A 19,427-nucleotide genomic window follows, 5' to 3' on the forward strand; every position below is an offset into this window, starting at 1 on the left:
TGATCTTGTTTATTGGAATTTATAGTGTGTTTTGTCTAGTTTATAGAAGCCTATCAAATTTGTGATAGCAACTAGGTGCAGTATCTTATGCCTAAATCTCAGCACTTGGGAGGCTAAGGGAGAGGAGTGCTACAAGTTCAAAGCCAACCTGTCCTAAAACTGAGTCCCTCTGTCAAAATACAAAAGCAAAACCAAACAAAACTTATGAAGGTGAGACAGGGAAAGGATAGAGTTGAATAGTTCCCTTTTCCTGGACAAATACCATTATATGTGACAGAGGTATTTTGCTCTTTTAAAAAGATAAATAAGAGCTCAGCGGAGGTATCAAACGCCTTTAATCTCAGCTCTCAGGAGACAGAAGCAGGTGAATCTCTGAGTTTGAGGCCAGCCTGGTGTACAAAGTGAGTTCCAGGACTGGCTCCATAGCTACTGAGCAACCCTGTCTCAAAAAAAAAAAAACCAAGAATCTGTAGCCCTAGTAGTAATCAGAACTGCATGATGGGGCCCTATCTCAGCTTGTGCTCTCTACCCTGTGTAAAATAGATGATGAGTATTGTCTGAAAAACATTTGAAAATAATTTAAAAGCTGGACATCGTGTTACATGCTGTAATCGCAAGTACTTGAGAGTTGAAGGAAAGATCAGGAGTTCAACTAGCCTCAGCTACATAGGGAGTTTGAGGCTAGCCTGGACTACAATAGCTCCATCCAGTCTCAAAAACAAACAAAACACCCAAATCTCCTAGCTTTAAATTGACAACTTGACCCATCTCAGAAGAAAGCCCCTATTGAGGAATTGCTTAGATCAGATGACTTTTGAGACTGTCTATGGGCATTACCATTCCCTGAGAGTGGTCTATGCTTTGTAAGATAGTTTGCTAAAGCCAGTGAGCCAGCGAGCAGTGAACATCTGGTTTTTGTATCGGGTTTTTGCCTTGAGTTTCTACCCTAATTTTGCTTAATAATGAATTGTAACTGGAAACTTTTATTCTTAGCCAGAAATAGAAATGAGAGATAAAATGCAAAGCCGGGAAGTGGTGGCACACGCCTTTAATCCCAGCACTTGGGAGGCAGAGGCAGGTGGATCTCTGTGAGTTCGAGACCAGCCTGGCCTACAAGAGCTAGTTCCAGGACAGGCTCCAAAAAAAAAAAAAAAAAAAAAAAAAAACCACAGAGAAACCCTGTCTCGAAAAACAAAACAAAAAATAAAAACAAACAACAACAACAACAAAATGCCAAATCAACTTGTCAAGTCTTGACTTTAGAATAAAAGATAGATGGCGGTGGGGAGTAAAAGGGGAACAATATTTATTTCTTTTAGTAGTGGATAGAGATTTCAAGGATTTTTAGGTACTACTTCTTTTTGGAACTTTATTTTGTGGTTTTTGTTTTGTTTTGTTTTTTGGCCTTTTGAGACAGGGTTTCTCTGTGGCTTTGGAGCCTGTCCTGGAACTAGCTCTTGTAGACCAGGCTGGTCTCGAACTCACAGAGATCCTCCTGCCTCTGCCTCCCAAGTACTGGGATTAAAGGCTTGTGCCACCACCGCCCGGCCTTGGAACTTTATTTTGAAAAATTAACTTTATTCAGAATAACAATATATACTACAAAATTTTGTACATTTTGTTGTAATAGTTGAGTGATAGGATGTTCATTAAATTTGGTGAGATGTGCACTCATTTCCATAAACTCTAGAATGGTCTGTCATATCAGCAAGAGCACCATAGTCTGTGTATATAATTTTCACTCCTTCTCAATGGCTCAAACACCAATCCAATTTTTGTTCTAAAAGATTTACTTTTCTTGTCATTTCATATTAGTGTAATGATTTAGTGTATAGTCTCTAAACTTTGCTTTTCACCTTACATATTTTGGCTTGTCATAAGCATACTGGATCTCATCTGACTTGCATGTGATTATATGTGGTAACATGTAGCAATAACTTGTTTACACTGCTGAGTAGTATTTAGCATAGCTCTATATACACATCCTATTTTCCTTTCCTTAGTTGGTCACCATTTGGTATGTTTTGGCATTAGGGCTATTTTATTATTTTAGCTGGTGTGTGCTCTCTGAACTGTAAATCTACCAGCATAAGAAGTTGACGTCCATTCTCCACAATACATTGTGTTCATTTTTGAAAGTTTATACTTGTAGAATGGGAATAAGAGCTTGTTTCTTTTGTGAGAATTTCAGTGGTGTTGAGTTTTAGCTCCTGGTTTGTCCGCTACTGCTGCTCAGCCTGTGTAAAGGCTTGCACGATCTACCATTTGCTCATTTGATTGTCATTCATTCTTCCTGTTGCCCTCCAGCATTCAAAGTTTGTGTTATATTCATCTTTTTTTTTGATTGTCCTTTTTCATAACTTGTTTCAATGTTGTCCACTTGCATCAAGGAAACTAAAGCTATACAGAAAAGCTCTTTCTCAGAAAACAAAAAATAAATTAATTTTTAAAAATGGAGGAAATGGCTGGGCGGTGGTGGCGCACGCCTTTAATCCCAGCACTCGGGAGGCAGAGGCAGGTGGATCTCTGTGAGGTCAAGGCCAGCCAGGTCTACAAAGAGAGTTCCAGGACAGGAACCAAAAGCTACAGAGAAACCCTGTCTCGAAAAACCAAAAAAAAAAAAAAAAAAAAAAAGGAGGAAATGGATTAGGGAACTTCTTTCCACTTTTCCAATTGTTCAAAGTGTTGTGACTGTTTGGGTAATCTGGGAAGAAGGTAGGTGAGAGTTGAGGTATTGTAAATGTGAGGAAGAAAGGAAAAGAAAGTATCTTCTGTCTTTTAAGTCATTTAATTTTTACTAGTTATTTTCACTTTACAGTTTGTTACACTATTTAAGGAATGTGCTGGTAATTTTTTCCTAAAAGTAAATGTTTTAGGCATTAAGAACTGTACAGCCTCTCTAACTACTAACCTTTGCCTTGGTGACAAAAAAAGCCATAGACCATATAGAAATGAATAGTGTGACTCTATACTCCAATAAAATGTTACCCCCAAAAGTCTAATGTAATAGTTTATCTTATCAGACCCTAATTTGGGGTAGGGAGCAGATTTGAGACAGGGTTTCTCTGTATGTAGCCCTTGCTGCTGTGGAATTCATTTTGTAGACCAGGCTGACTTCAAATGCCTGCCTCTGTTGCCACTAAACGTGTTCACTACTACACCCAACTGAGGTCCTAAACTTTTAGTGTGTTCTACATAATTTTGGCGAGGTGCAATGCATGTGATCACTGAATACAGATTTATCTCACTCTGATATCTACTTCTTTGTACTCTGCTGGCTTCTTTGTTTGCCTCAAAGAAATAGCCAGAAAACTGAAGCTTGGCCTGAGTATTTTCTGAGAAAGCTGAATTGCCACTATCTAATGGGAACAGCAACCTCAAGAAGGGAACAAGACAGTCTTGAAACCTAGGATTAAAACTTTGTTTAGGAATGAGGAGACAGATACAATACTAACAAACACAGAAGCTCACTTTAATTAAAACCACTCACACTTTTAGAGTTGACAGATTTTGATTATTATCATGGCTGGCCTACCTCAATAATTGACTTATAATTACGTAGTGAGTTTGATAAACCACTTTCCCTTTTTTATTCCCATTTTATATTATTTATAACATGGAGATGCCATTTTCTGCCTGGCATGTTGAACTGAAGATCAGAGGTCTTTGAATGTGAGGTGACTGGAAATAATAAACCCATGTTGTTTCTTAACATTTTTTTTTTGGTGTTCCTTCCCATTAGAAATAAGTGTAATGTGTTGTAAAACTTGAATGTCTAATGAGGAAATTATTAGATTATAATCTATCATAGTTTTCCTCGGAGCACAAAGTCATGGATACAAATGTGTATATTTGTTCCAAGTTATGTTTTGGCTTTTTTCTTTTTTTTAACCATCTCGGGTATGGAAGTTCCGTTTCAGAAGTAGAAGAAACATTGTCATGCTGGCAGGTACTCAAGGAAACTTGTCACATGCTTGGAAAATGCACCTCTTTGGTTCATTTATAGATACATTATCTAACATGAAACAATAAGAAAAATCCCATTTTTTTTATACTTTGAGTAGCTGCATAATTATATAGGTAGCAATGTAGGCTTATACTTTTAATACCTATTTCAGCCTTTTAATATTTGCCCACAACATTTAGTTGTTCCCCCTCCCTTCTATTTTTGAGATATGTTCCTCCTATGAGTGGCTTTCCTGGATTAATACATTTATTTGTTGTTTGTTTATTTGAGATGGTATCACTGTACAGCCCTGGCTAGCCTGGAACTCTCTGTGTAGACCAAGCTGGCTTCAAATTCACAGAGACTCTCCTACCTCTGCCTCGTGAGTGCTGGGATTAAAGATGTGCACTATACAACTAGCTTCTAATTGCTTTCCATTTCATCAGAAACATTAATACTATATTCAACTGAGGTTCCTAAACAGACCCTACTTTATTGTGTAGGTGTTAGCCTCTAGTCCTAAGGGGCTTCAGTGTGCTACATTGTAACAGTGTACATGTTTTAAAACTTGGACAGTGTGGAACTGAGTAGAAGAAATGGAGCAATTACCTGACCCTGTTAGGTTATACATCCTTCTGGAAGTCATGAACTTGGCTTCCTAAGGTGTTTGTGTTTTTTGTTTGTTACTTTGTTTGTTTGTTTTTGAGACAAAGTTTTATGCCTAGGCTGACATGAAACAATTCTCTAGCCTGTGTTGGCCTTAAATTTACAGTAGTCTTTCTGCCTTAGCCATCATGTCCAGTTCTCAAGGTGTTTCTTACTCAGAAAAATATCAGATACTTGCGCCTGTTTACCCAGTTAGTAATCTGTGTTTTTATTTTAGGTATATGCTAACTTTGTATTGGTATACAGAATGCCGGCTTCAGTTTAATCATTTCCTTACTAATAGAGAATTGTGTATATGAGGAGTTAAAAAAACAAACAAACAAACAAAAAACTCCCAACTTTTGTTTTTGATAATCCATAGCAAATAATATCAAGCTTCTTACTGTTCAAGCCAGAATCCTTTTACATCTTTAAAATTGTTTTGAGCCTGCCTATTATTTTGGTTTTTCAAGACAGGCTTTCTCTGTGTCGCCCTGGCTGTCCTGGAACTTGCTCTGTAGACCAGGCTGGCCTCAAAGGACAGAGATCTGCCTGACTCTGCTTCCTGAGTGCTGGGATTAAAGGCATGCGCACCACTGCTCACAGACCTCTTGCTGACAGAGTGGGTTTAAATAATTAATTAAATCCATTAATTAATATTGAAGTTATTTTCTCTTTTAGCTATTCGGTCAGAGAAGAAACGTCTTAGGAAGCCAAGCAAGTGGCTTCTGGAATATTCAGAAGAATATGACCAGATATTTGCTCCTAAGAAAAAACAAAAGAAGGTACAGGAACAAGTGCATAAGGTATGCAGCAACGTCTTATAAGGTGGCAGTTTACCTGTAGTATCATATTTTATCTTCAGAAGACCATTACTTCTTTAACTGGGGTCCTCCTTCTCTGGTGTTTGTTTTGTGTCGTCTCTTGTTTACTATTAGCTTCTAGCACAGTGTCTGCATACCCTGTGTTAGTTATTCAGAAGGTGTGTGAGTGAATCACCTTAACATGTTTCTGCCTGTTTTACCCTCTGCTTTTGAAGAGTGTTTTAGTACTTAGGAAGATTCTTAGGAAGATTGTTATGATGAAGCATTAGCAGCCTGGATAATGAAATGAAAATACATAGTTTTGCCTTAACTTTTTTTTAGTGAACTAAAGTTCCCATAATGCTAACTAATCTCTTTACTTTTATTTTACACTTTTGTGAATTAACAGTATGTATGTAATTAGTAGCAAAGGAATGTCCTGTACTTTGTTAGCTATTGCTCTGTGAAGCACTTAAAAAAAGTGAAGACCCTTATCTGTTAATTTTATTAGTGGCTATAAAATAAAAAGACTTAAAGATTTTCTTTCATCTTTCTCTACATTAAGCTCAGTCTTTTTATTAAACTGTAAAATTCTTTAAAAGTAAAAATAATTGTTTCTTTTAAGGGGTTTAGTTTTAATTGGTAATATTAGGAGGAACTTTGATTTTTTTTTTCTCCCTCTCTCATTGGTTTTACATTATAGAGTTTAAATGTTAAACATTTTTCTTTTTAATTATGCTAAAATATTTCACAAAGTCTATTATAGTAGCTCTTTTAAGCATACATACAGTTCTACAAGTTAGAGTAGTTGTGCTATTATACAACCATAAGTATTATTTATCTCTAGAATTATTTTCTTTTTTTTAAAAAAATTTTTATTTATTTATTACATATATAGTGTTCTTCCAGCATGCCAGAAGAGAACACCCGATTTCATTGTAGATAGTTGTGAGCCACCATGTGGTTGCTGGGAATTGAACTCAGGACCCTTGGAAGAGCAGTCAGTGCTCTTAACCTCTGAGCCATCTCTCTTTATTTTATTAAACTGAAAGCAATACTTATTGGGAAAATAATTCTCCTTTCTATTATTTCCATTTTTTTTTTAATCTCTATGAGTTTGATTCTTCCAGATTGAACTAGTGGAGTTTTGTACTACTTTGAACTGTTTTCCCTTAGCATAATATTCTCAGGCTTAATTCACGTCATAGCAAGTATCAGAATCTCTTGGGTTTGTTTTGTTGTGTTTTTTTTGGGGGGGGGTGTGTTTATTTGTTTTGTTTTCTGAGACAGGGTTTCTCTGTGTAGCCTTGGCTGTCCTAGAACGTGTAGACCAGACTGGCCTTGAACTCACAGATCTGCCTGCCTCTGCCTTCAGAGTGCCCATGCCAAAATTAAAGGTGTGAGCTACCACCACCACCAGATCCTTAATGTTTTGTGTTTTTAATTGCCCTTTTATTCCCCTTTTGGTAAATTGTAATAATTTTGTCCTGTGTATTCTATTTGTACCTACTATGTTTAGGTAAGTTCCCGCTGTGAAGACGAAAGCCTTCTTGCCCGATGTCGCTCTAGTGCTCAGAACAAGCAGGTGGATGAGAATTCTTTGATTTCAACTAAAGAAGAGCCTCCAGTTCTTGAAAGAGAGGCTCCATTTTTGGAAGGGCCCTTGGCTCAGTCAGATCTTGGAGTTGGACATGCTGAGTTGCCACAGCTGACCTTATCTGTTCCTGTGGCTCCAGAAGTCTCTCCGCAGCCTGCCCTTGAGTCTGAGGAATTGCTTGTTAAGACACCAGGTAAGGTGGGGCTGGGGTCTCAGTGTATAAGCAGATGTGATTGGATGCAGCAGGAACTTTCTTCTATGTGTTGTTGTAAAGCTAACATCTTTTACTGTTTATGATTTTGTTCAAGGAAATTCCTAAAATAGTGGCTAATTTGATATAGCTTCTGACCACCAATGAATCTGTGGAGTACTGTGAAGGAGATGTCTTTAGGAACTATCCTGTTTTATTGTCCTTTCATGATTATTGATCAGCTGCAGTGTGAACTAACAAACAAGTAGGAACGCTGCACACAGGTGGGCTAGAGAGATGGCTCAGAAAGTAAGAGCATTGGCTGCTCTTCTAGAGGTCCTGAGTTCAATTCTCAGCAACCACATGATGGTTCACAACCAATGAAATGTGGTGCCCTCTCTGGCCTGCAGGCATACATGCAGGCAGAATAGTATATGCATAACAAATAAATAAGAATCTTAAAAAAAAACTTAAACATTTTGGTGGCTGGGTGGTGCTATCTATCTATCTATCTATCTATCTATCTATCTATCTATCTATTCCTCCCTCCTTCTTCTTCAAGATGGGTCATTATATAGCCCTGGCTGTCCTGGAACTCCTTCTGTAGATCAGGCTGACCTTGAACTCAAAAAATCTCTAAAGTTGTTTCATCATGTATAAACTGGCTATAATAGGAACTGGAAAAATAGCTCAGCCGGAAAAATAGCTCAGTTGATGATATGATTGCTGCAGTTCAGTCCCCAGTACCTACATTAAAATTCCAGGTGTAATGGTGCATGTTGGGAATGCCAGTCAGAGGGAGCCTGTGAGTCCTTGGCCCCAGTGAAAACAAGGTGGATGGGCTCTGAGGAACACCTTGCAAAGTTGAGCTCTGGTCTCTACAGGTATACCCTAACAGCATAAAAGGAATCAGTGTGTAACATTAGAATTTTGAAAACAAATTAAGCATCTAGTAAGTTTTAGTATTCCCTTGAAGTTCATTTCCAACTGGTTCTCATTTCATTATTTGCTATTTCACCTGGGGAGAATTAAATCTAAAAGTACTATTTGTATTATCCTGGTTATTGGGTGTTGCTTCAGTCTGTCAAGGACTCTTACTTGTCCTTCTATTTAGATAATAAGTATCTATACATCCCCAGCATTAGTTACTGGTATTTTTTCTTAAAATTCTAGTTATTCTTACTGCAGTAAAACAGAATCTTAAAAGATTTTTGTTTCATTTTATGTTATGTTGTTTTAATTTTTGCTATGCCGGGGATCACTCCTAGCGATTCACACGTTAAGCAAGTGCCTTGACACTGAACTATATGTCCAACTCCTAAAAGATTTTTAAAATTACATTTATTTGTGTGTGTTTGTATACATGCACAAGTGTGTGAACACGTCACCACATATTTGTGGAGTCCAGAGGACAACTTTCAGAGGGACAGTTTTCTTCTATCATGTTTGTTCTGGGATCAAACTTAACTTGTCAGGCTTGGCACCAAGTGATTTTATACACTATGCCATCTGGCCTAACTATAAGGTATGTTTTAAGGAACAGGAATAAGTACTTACTTTATCACACAAACATACATGTATGTGCATGTGTGCATGCACATTTATATTGTAGGATTATTTGTTTTAGTATTTTCCTATTTTGAGAGTGTTTTGTAACCCTAGCTGTCCTTTGTCCTTGGTACTCACTATAGAACAGGCTGGTCTTTTTATCCACAGAGATCTGCCCATTTCTGTCTCTGGACTGCTGGGATTAAAGGGGTGCACTACCACAGCTAGCTTGTTTTACTTTTTTGTTTTCTTTTGTCTTTTTTGGTGATGTGGGAGGGTTGATTTCCCCCCCACTCCCCAACCAGGATTTCTACATAGTCCTGGCTGTTCACTTTGTAGTCCAGGCTGGCCTAATAGGGGTTCTCCTGCCTCTGCCTTCCAAGTGCTGTGGTTAAAGGTGTGTGCTACCTTTACCTGGCTTTGTTTTACTTGTTTTGAAGGTCTGTTTGTGCCCAGACTCCAGCTCTACTTTATTTATCCTCACCATCAGTTGATTGCTATAATTGCACTTTCGCCTTTTTGATTTTGCCCTTTTTCTATGGTTCACACATGTACACAGTCATCATGCATTAATGTGTGCCTTCATTATGTAAAATTTAATGTATTTTAGTAAGCACTACTTTAGAATAATATATTCATACTGTTCCCTTTCTTATAACATAATGGAAAAATGTAAAAAAGATTGTGACTTATATTAATACAAGTTTCTATTTTTCAAAATTAGCTTGCGCTGAATTTTCAAAGCATCTAAGGAAAATTATGTGCATTTCAGGAAATTATGAAAGTAAGCGTCAAAGAAAACCGACTAAGAAACTTCTTGAATCCAATGATTTAGACCCTGGATTTATGCCCAAGAAGGGTGATCTTGGCCTTTCTAGAAAGGTATGTTATTTTTGTCATATGTAAAATAGGCTTAAACCCATGAAAAACATGATTAAAAATTGCATTTTTCAGTAGTATTTTTAACATTTATCTGCATAGTCATCCTTCTTTAATCGTGGTTTCACTTTCCACAGTTCCAATTAACTAATAACTATATCCTATAAACTATAAATATTTAATGGCAAATTCAAGAAATACACAATTCATATTTAAAATGCATGTGTGTGACTTATTCTTTGTCCAGGCTGTCTGTATCATTGTGTGGGTTACTGGGTTAATTCATGGTATGACACTGTTTGCTTTGAAGTGATGCTTTTGACCAATTAGGATTCTAAAGTGCGAGTTTGATGCTGGCAACTTGAATATGCTAAAGAGCCTGGTAAGTGCCTTCTTTAAGTGGAAAAGTAAATGTTCTTGTGTTAATAATGAAATAAAACTATTATGTTGAGCTTGCTGAGAAGTCTATTAAGAATGAGCCATCGTCCCATTAAATTATGACAACAGAAATTTGTGAAACTTGTGATAGTCTTCTTCAAACTACAGAAATTACAATCAGAAGTGTTTAATAAGTGCCCAGTTAAAATGGAAAGGTCATTTCATTTGTGGGTGGAACACATAAACCAGAAAGTGTGTTCCAATTGATGGCCAAACAGTATTGTGATTAATACAGTTTTTGTGTGATTATTCAGGTCTGGGTGGCTGAGAAACAGAAGCACATTTACACTTGGGCACATGGGCAGACCTGGAATTTGAGAACCTCCTGCCTTTAAGTCCCCAACAACCTTCATTTTAGGCTATATTACCAGACTGAGATTTTCTTTACAAGTGAAATATGTTTTTATGATAAAGTTGGTGCTAGTTGTTATTTATTTACTTTAAGGCAGATTCTTGCTCAATTTTAGTCTGTACTGGCACTTACTGTATATATGGTACTCTGGTCCCATATTTGTGTTCCTTTTTGTCAACCTCTCAACTGTTAGAGTCCCTGGCATGAGAAGCCATGGCCAGCTTGCACAATATTTTTTCCTAAACTTAAAATCATTTAACCTTATTTGTGTTGTTTTGTAGCATGAATTCTAGATGGTCTTAATAATAAAAGCCCAGAGTCAGATATAGGGGTTAATGCTGAAGATGAGAGAAGTGGAGAGGCCAGCCACTAGAGAGTTCTTTTACCTCTACCAATGCTCAGGCCGAAAGCGTGATTCTGTCCTCAGACTGTACTAAGCTTCTGACTCCTTTTGCATTATATTCCTCTCGGTCTGCCCAGCCATATCACTCCTGTCTCCACTTCTCTTGTGCTGAGATTACCTTTGTGTGAGCTCTGTTTCTCTTTTAGACAGATTCAGTCTTGTGTAGCCCAGGGTGGGCTTGAACTAACAGAGATTGCTCTGCCTCTGTCTCTCGAGTCCTGGGATTAAAGTTCAAATATTTGAAATCATGATTTTGCAGTTACAGATTTGCTTTTCACTAACAGTGAAGAGTCCAGTATTATTAAATGGTACACAGAAGTAGAAAGTTAATTCTATTATCAAAATAGAATTGGTTCTTTAGAAGTCTGGCTGGAGAGGTGACTTGGAGAGTAAATAAGGACTTATCTCCAAGCCTGATAACCTGAATCTGATTCCTGAGCCACACGATGAAAGGAAAGAACCAACTCTTCTAAGTTGTCCTTTGACCTCCTCAATCCCCAATATGCAGATTCCTCTCCAATAACACAAAATAGCTGAATATAAAAAGTATTTTTGATGAATCTTGAAAAGGAAAATAAATAATACTATAAAATCATAGTTAGTGATTCATAGTCATTGGTGTTGACTCAGAGCCTTTAATCCAACACTTGAGAGGCAGAGGCAGGTGAATCTCAGTGAATTCGAGCCAGCCTGGTCTACAAAGTGAGCTGCAGGAAAGCCAGAGCAATTACGCGAGAAACCATGTCTCAAAAAAACCAGAAATAAATAAATAAATGAAAATAAATATCATAGTTTGTGGATTTCTATCCTTGCTTAGCTGGAGCAAGCTTAGGTCTTATAATCTTTCCCCTTCTCTCCCTTCCTTTTCTGAGACAGGGTTTCTCTGTGTAGCCCTGGCTGTCCTAGAATTCTTTCTGAAGACCAGGCTGGCCTCAAACTTAATATCTACCTGCCCCTGCCTCCTGAGTGCTGGAATTAAAGGTAAACACTGCCACCACCCAACAAATATTTATTTTCATATTAATAGAATATCATTTATTTAAGGACTTTAGCCAGGTATAGTAACCTTTCCTTTTTCTAAACTTTTAGGTTAAGTGTACAAAGTAATGGATTTAATTGTGGCATTTTTGTATCTGTGTTCCATTGTCCATTGCTTTCCATCCTTCCCCTCTTCTACTGTACTTCCAGTACCTCTTATTCCCCAACTGGTCCTTTCTCCTTGCAAATAGAGTCGCCTGCTTCATTTGGGGTATTTAATAATAACTTTAATCTAAAATGGTAAGTTGTCTTGCTATTCCATAATTTAGAGTTGTTTTACTGTTCAGTGTTCGTTGTTCCTTGAGTCAGTTTTTCAATTCTATTTGGTATAGTATGTATTTAAACAGAACTTATACTAAAATTGGAACATACAGAGGATTGGGTCTTTGTATAATGATGGTATGGATATTGTTCAAGTATGTGTGTGTGTGTGTGTTTATTACATTACATGAAAACACAGAATTGAGACAAGGTCTGTGTAGTCAGGATGGCTTAAAATGACACGTGTAGCTGAGGATGACCTTGAACTCCTGATACACCACCACAGCCAGTATGGTCCTTGTTTTTTGCTTTATTTATTTATTTATTTATTTAGTTAGTTTTCTTCTGTTTTAAGGCAAGGTCTTATTATCCAGTCTCCAACCACAAATTGTAGTCCTTCTGTTTCAGTTTCCCGGGTGCTTAAATTACTGTATTGATAGTAGAAATTGCCAAAATAACCCAGGATTTGTTGCTATGGCTGTAGCACATACAGTGCTAAAGAATGGTTTTCTGTACCTGGTAAATCCTATTGCTTTCTTCCTATTTACAGTGCTTTGAAGTGGGTTCTTTGGAGAATGGCATCGTTGACTCACGTGCTACATCTCATTTGAAAGAGTATCGTGGAGGTGAGTGTTTTTGATGTTGAGAAAATATAAAGCAGACAAATTTTAAGCACTTTGACTAAAAAGTTAATTTCTTGTTTAAAATGATGAACCCATACAATTATAGTTTTGAGACTTTCTAGACAGTATGCTTTCTGAAATCCATAGGAATCTATTTAGTCTTACACTGTTATCAGTTAAATGAAGTTAAAGTTTTTTAGTATGAAAATATTTGGACCAATTGTGAAATATCAGTTCCTCCTTAATTTTCTCAAGTAGTCTAACTCTCCAGGTTGTAACATTAATTTCATAGCATTGATCCAGTTTGGATTTCTGTGGTAGAAAATGTCCAGTGTAGTTTGAGAGGTAAATCGTAAATTATCTGAGTTGTCCTACACAAATTGTTTAGCTTTTTTTTTTTTTTTTTTTTAATTTTTTTGAGACAGGGTTTCTCTGTGGTTTTGGAGCCTGTCTTGGAACTAGCTCTTGTAGACCAGTAGCTGTTTTTTATAACATCTAAATTGACTTTAGTTTCTTTGGGTATAAATGTGACTGTCAGATAGCGTACGCTTGAAAAAGAGAGGGTATGTTTGATCCTTTTCTGTTGTAATTGTGTCTTTCATTCTTTTTCTGTTCCCACTATAATGCTTCTTCCCTATAAACCCCAGCTGCGTTCATCTTTTTTTGTTGTCTGTTTTCCATAGCACAATGATTTCAGTTAGCTTCCTGCATGGACACACGTGGGGTGTCATTGACTGGAGATGGGAAGTTATAGTAACTGTACTCCTAAAGAAAACTACTCTCTCCCTTTTCCCTCAGCTGTAATGTCTTTCACTGGTTCCTTAGGGAAAGGTGAGGTCTTATGCGTCCCCTAGTTCATAATGAATTGTTGACAGAATCCATTTGTCTCCTATGCACAGCTACTATGAAGTCATGAAGAGAATGGTCGTGTCATCTCTAGGAGACAGTCTAACAGCATTCTTCCTTTCCCTGGCTCTTACAGTCATTCTGTTCTTTATTTCACAGTACTCCCCAGTCTTTAGTGGGGTTGATGTAGATGTACTGTTTAGGCCTGGGTACTCAAAAGCCACCTGTTTTCAGCACTTTGACCTGTTATCATTGCCTTTATTAACCACTGCCTACTGCAAGAAAAATCTCTGCTCAAGGCTGAAAGCAGCATTAATCTATAGATATAAACATAGGCATTTAGAAAGTAGCTTGGCAACATGTCATACAGCAATAAACCAGGTGTTTCCCTCCTCCCTTCCTAGGCAATATGACCTTCCTAGTCAAAAGCTTTTGATTAGCTTCACAGTGCCAATTATGAATGTCATCCAATGGAGCAGGCCTCAGATCCATTCAGAAAGTGACTGTTGCTCCATTAGACTAGTCATGCCACTATTGCACCGGTGGACATATCTTGTTTGTCAGGTTTATAGCTTCCCTAGCACTGTAATGGGACCTTGTAGCATGATGAAAGCTAGCTAACGTGGAGGAAGCTTACCACTCAGTTCCAGTTCCAGTTTGAATCCTCAATTTCCTGACCCTTTAGTTGAATTGTTTGTAGCCCTGACTGGCCTTGAACTCATTTTGTAGACCAGGTGTGTTTGTTTGCTTGTTCTCTAGTTCCTTCCTTCCTCTTTTTAGATACAGCTGACAGGGTCTCTTTATATAGCCCTGGCTGTACTGAAACTGGACTAGCTGACATCACAGAGGTCTGCCTGCCTCTGCCTCTCAAATGCTGGAATTGAAGGGGTGTATCGCCAGGCCTGTTCCCTGTAGTGACTTTTAAGGGCTTGATTTTCTTTTATTTGAAATTCCACAGACTATTCCGGTTTTAGAATCATTATTGAGTTATCACTTCAAAATTGAGCACATGGCACTAGATATGCTCGGTTGGCAAAATCTTAGATGTGCATTTCTGATACCATGATCCATGATTGTTAAGTGTGTTATCATACATGTTGGTTGATTTTAGTCATGGGCAGTTAGGAACACCTGTCCATCAGTTTGCTTGCTTTTTTTTTTTTTTTTTTTTTTTAAAGGTTTAGAGATAATGTCAACTAGCTCATTGTTTAAGAGCATGGATTGCTCTTCCAGAGGACCTGGGTCAATTCCCAGCACCCATATGGCAGCTCACAGCTATCTTTAGTTATAATTCCAGGGAACCCTACATCCTCACCCAGACATACATGCAGGCAAAACACCAAAGCACACTAAAAAATAAGTAAATAAATAAACTTATAAGCTTTGTCCTTTGCGAATTTCATTTACATGATTGAGTGCATGAGGATTTTATGTCTATAGCTGGGCAAAGTAGTGCACACCTGTGATCCCACTACTTGATAAGATGAAACGGGAATTTCTGTGAGTTAAAGGCCAGCCTGGTTTGTGTAGTGCATTCCAGGCCAGCCATAACTACATAATAAGACAAATCAAAACAAACAAACAAAAAAACCCAAATATTTTCTTTTTTCTTGGATACTGTTTCCAGAAACTCTTAACTCACGATAGAGCATTTACCCAGCATGCATGAGACATGAGTTCTCTTCTTAGCACCTTCAAGTAAAAAGAACTCTACGTTAACTCTTCTTTTAGTCTTGAATATTATTAATTCTAGTAAAGTCTTCTCCCCATGAAGCAGTCAGAAACAGTAGCATTGATAATAACTTCATTGGTTAACTAGCATAAATGTCTTATAACTTTTTTTTTTAAAGATTTATTTATTTATTATGTATACAGTATTCTCAGTACTCTGCAGGCCAGAAGAGGGCACAGGTCTCTTACAGATGGTTGTGAGCCACCATGTGGTTGCTGGGAATTGAACTCAGGACCTTTGGAAGAGCAGGCGGTGCTCTTAACCACTGAGCCATCTCTCCAGCCCCCGTCTTGGAACTTTTTATTTTTTAAAAAGATTCCTTCCACTGCAGTTTTTAGTACTTTAAAGTAGATTTTAAGAGCACATAAAGGTTAAACACAAAGGCGTAGTGAGCTCGAGCCCTGCTGGGTCCACAGATCAAGTTCCAGGTAACTGTCTAGAAAAAACAAAAATAAAATAAACAAAAACAATATCAAGAATGTGAAGCAGAAATGATAAGATGAAATTTTGGTGTCCGCAACCAGAGTTTTTCTCTTTAAACTAATTATTTACAGCCAGATTGGAATCCCCATTGTGCAAAATCAAGAATTGAACAGTATATACAAACTAGACAGTTAAATTTCTTTTTTAAAAGAAGATCTCAATGTGTAACCTTGACTGGAGTGCAACTTAGTTGATAGACCTGAATGGCCTCAAACCTCATGGAAATCAATCTGTCTCTGCCTCTCAGATGCTGGGATTAAATGCATGTGCTACCATGCAGGGCTAGTTAAGTGTTCTTTACAGACAATCTACACCCATTTGACTTAAACCCATCATACTTTCTCACTTTTTCACTATGTAATGTGATTTTTTTTTTAGACAAATCCTACTAGGTGGTGATTTTAATACCAAGTGTTTGTTCTTTTGAAGTATAAACTGGTTTTTAGCTGAATTAAGATTGCAGATCGGGGTGGGAAAGATATCTTTAGAGGCTAAAGGCCCTTTCTGTGTGTCTTTATAATCTTAGTTTGGTTGCCAGGACTCCCTATGTTCTCTGTGCTTTATTATGTCCTTGCCTACACATGCACACACGCTCCATTTCTGACCAGATGATAGAATGTTTTTGAAGATACAGATCACTTTTAAGTACTGCATACAACATTACTATTATAATTATATGATATCCAAACAAATTTCACTACCAGATCCTAAAGTAGACGTCAGTCTAAAATGCTTATTAAATTACTCATAAATATAAGTATAGGTTAAGATTTTCAAATCTATTTTTTTGTCTAACTAAATGAAGAATGCCACAGTTAGAGACTATACCAGAGAGCATGAGGTCATTAATCCTAACAACACCCTTCATTCCTGGGATCAGTGTCTAGGGACCTCCTTGAGTAGGCAGGCAGATCTCCCTTTAAGGAGAGACCTATTATGTGTAAGTCCTGGTCAGTGTTAAGACACTAGGCTTAGGGACTGCAGGTAGAGTGCTTGACTAACGTGCATGAAGCATCGCAAGGTATGCTGACACATGCCTATGATCTCAGCTTCTGGAAGATTCAGCAAGAAGGAGTGCCATTAGTCTGATGTCAGCCTGAGCCACAGAGTAAAACCCTGTTGTAGAACATCAGAAAAAAATTCTAGTGATAAGAGGATAAACTATGCAACTGCGCCACTAATTGCAGTAGAAGAAAATGAGACAACACAACTTAATTCAAATGGGTACAGCTAAGGAAGGAATATTGTGTAGTACTCGAGTTTAAAACATACTTTGGATAGAAAAAGCTGACCACAATTCCATTTTAAAAGTCTATAATAATATACTCATACAGGGGAGTTTTAAAGTAAAAGATGATGAGAATTTTTTTCTTTTGCATTTTATTATTCTGGGCCTGAGTACTTTAAAATTAGGGGAAAGTTATTTAAAATGGTGAAAACAATGGTTGGAGAAGTAGTAAATTTTATAAGTTAGAGCATTTATTCTCTATGAGATCCTGTATCAACACTTTCACATCCAGTACCTCTGTCTGTCTTCAGTGAGTATCTGCACACACAAATAGAAAGAATGGGTATGATGGTTCGTGTTTCTAAGCATAGCCCTTAAGAGGCAGAGACAGATGGATTTCTGTTAAAGGCCAGCCTGGTCTACTTATCAAGTTCTAAGCCAACTAACGACATATGAGACCCTGTCTCAAAAAAAAAAAAGAAATGTAAATAAGAAAATAGTGGATTCATTCCAAAATGAAATGGACCAAAGCTGGGTATGATTCTCCAATGTCTGGAAGCAAGGTACATGCCCTGAGCATCACCATAGCCAGGACTCAGGAGTGTTTTTCAGAATTCTTTATGAACCTTTAGAAGCTCTTGGAGCCAAGTATGAGACCAGGGAGATGTCTCTGAGAAAGCCTGGAGCAGCTGGGACACTTTCCTTCAGTGAGGTAGGCTCCAAGATTAGCATGGGAAGTGGAAAGATTTACTTAGTACTAACACCTTGCTTCCTTAAGACAGCTAGTTACAAGAGAAAATTTTAGTGTTAGTATATCATCACCATGATTAAATATTAAAACACTTAGTATATATCAAACATGGACAAGGGGCTGGAGAGATGGCTCAGAGGTTAAAAGCATTTCCTGCTCTTCCAAAGGTCCTGAGTTCAATTCCCAGCAACCACATGGTGGCTCACAACCATCTGTAATGGGGTCTGGTGCCCTCTTCTGGCCTGCAGGCATACATGCAGACAGAATATTGTATATGTAATAAATAAATAAATATTTTTAAAAAAAAAAAAAACATGGACAAGGTTTTGTTTGGCACTGCTAAAAATAACTGAACAAGAAACCACTACCTCAAAATGAAGTACAGAAATGGTATAGAAAAGGATGGTAGTAAACTCAGGCAGTAATTCCAGTTTACTTGATGCCCTTAGGCTCTATGTTTTAAGATCCAGCAATGTTTTAAGATTCAGTATTTGCTGAATTCATGTTAGAAAAGTGATCTTGCATATTGAAGATTTCGCTAATGTGGTAAATATCATAGAACATCTTATGAAATGCCTGCCCTTAGAGTTTCTATAACAAAGAATTTAAAGGGTATACTACCACTCAATGATAATCCTAATTTAAGTCACAAAATGTAGGGAGATCACTTCCGTACCTCCATGAGACAAATTTTATCTTACCTGCTTTCTTTATGGCAAGGTCTTACACTTAAAGTCTGGACTTGTCTAGAACTTACTATGTATCTGGCTGAGCCTGGTTATAAACACATAAAAAAATCTTTTTTTTAGCCTCCTTGAGTACTTGGTTTACATGTGTAAACCACTATTCCTGTCTCCCACCTTAATTTGCTGGCATTACAAATGCATGCCACCATACCCAGCATCTTTTACATGGGTTCTGAGGAGATTGAACTTAGGTCATCATGCAAACAAGACAAATATTTTACTGACTGAGCCATTCCCCTAGTCCCCATCTTAGTTCTTAACCTGTGGTGATATAAGTTGTTTTTTCCAATCTAGAACCTAGGAACTAGAATTTTTTCCTGCATGGTAAGTGCATTTCCTCTACATCTTGTCATAAAATGTAGTTACTTTCAATGAAAGATTTATTTGTATTTGTATGTATGTGTGTTTTGCCTGCATTTTTGTATGTACATGAAGTCTCTTCCTCTCCCCTGTCTGCGCCAGCTCTCAGCCCATCCTCATGTGAGTGCGCAGTTTTTGAGGTAGGGTTTGTCTGTATAGACATAGCTGCCCTTTTTGTTGCCTCTGCCTCCAGAATACTAAGATTAAAGGTGTGCACCATCATGCATGGCACGTGTGTGCACACACACAAACACAATTTTCTCTTAGAGGTTGCCTTCTGTAACCCAGGCTACAGGTCAGGATGATCCTGATCCTTCTGTTTCTCAAATGATGAGGTTTTAGAAATGTGTCAGTTTGCCTTGCTTGAGATTGCTTTAATTTTGTAAGCACAGATACAACATTTGCTTATTTATATTTGCACCTCAGGGGATAACTCATTGGAGTTGATTCTGTCCTTCTACCGTGTTGATTTAAAGGCTAGTCTTAATCAGTGAGTCATCTCTCTGGCCCTAATTTTGTTTTATGACTTATACCTTTGCTATTCATGTCAGGCCCTGC

At 37.6% G+C, this 19,427-nt stretch overlaps 1 protein-coding gene across 10 annotated transcripts in view; it reads left to right on the forward strand.

Annotated features, from left to right (window-relative positions):
- The window catches only part of Nsd1 (nuclear receptor binding SET domain protein 1), a 114,697-nt gene that overhangs the window by 49,443 nt on the left and 45,827 nt on the right, over positions 1-19,427 (forward strand). For 7 of the 10 annotated variants that reach the window (XM_057787190.1, XM_057787194.1, XM_057787189.1 and 4 more), the window contains 4 exons: positions 5,273-5,397; positions 6,914-7,184; positions 9,454-9,611; positions 12,651-12,726. In XM_057787190.1, the coding sequence (XP_057643173.1) occupies positions 5,273-5,397; positions 6,914-7,184; positions 9,454-9,611; positions 12,651-12,726 (630 nt within the window). The remainder of the gene's footprint in view (positions 1-5,272; positions 5,398-6,913; positions 7,185-9,453; positions 9,612-12,650; positions 12,727-19,427) is intronic. The other 3 variants (XM_057787191.1, XM_057787195.1, XM_057787197.1) reach the window with 1 other exon arrangement.

The sequence above is a fragment of the Chionomys nivalis genome, chromosome 13 (assembly GCF_950005125.1).
Source record: "Chionomys nivalis chromosome 13, mChiNiv1.1, whole genome shotgun sequence".
Classification (NCBI taxonomy): domain Eukaryota; kingdom Metazoa; phylum Chordata; class Mammalia; order Rodentia; family Cricetidae; genus Chionomys; species Chionomys nivalis.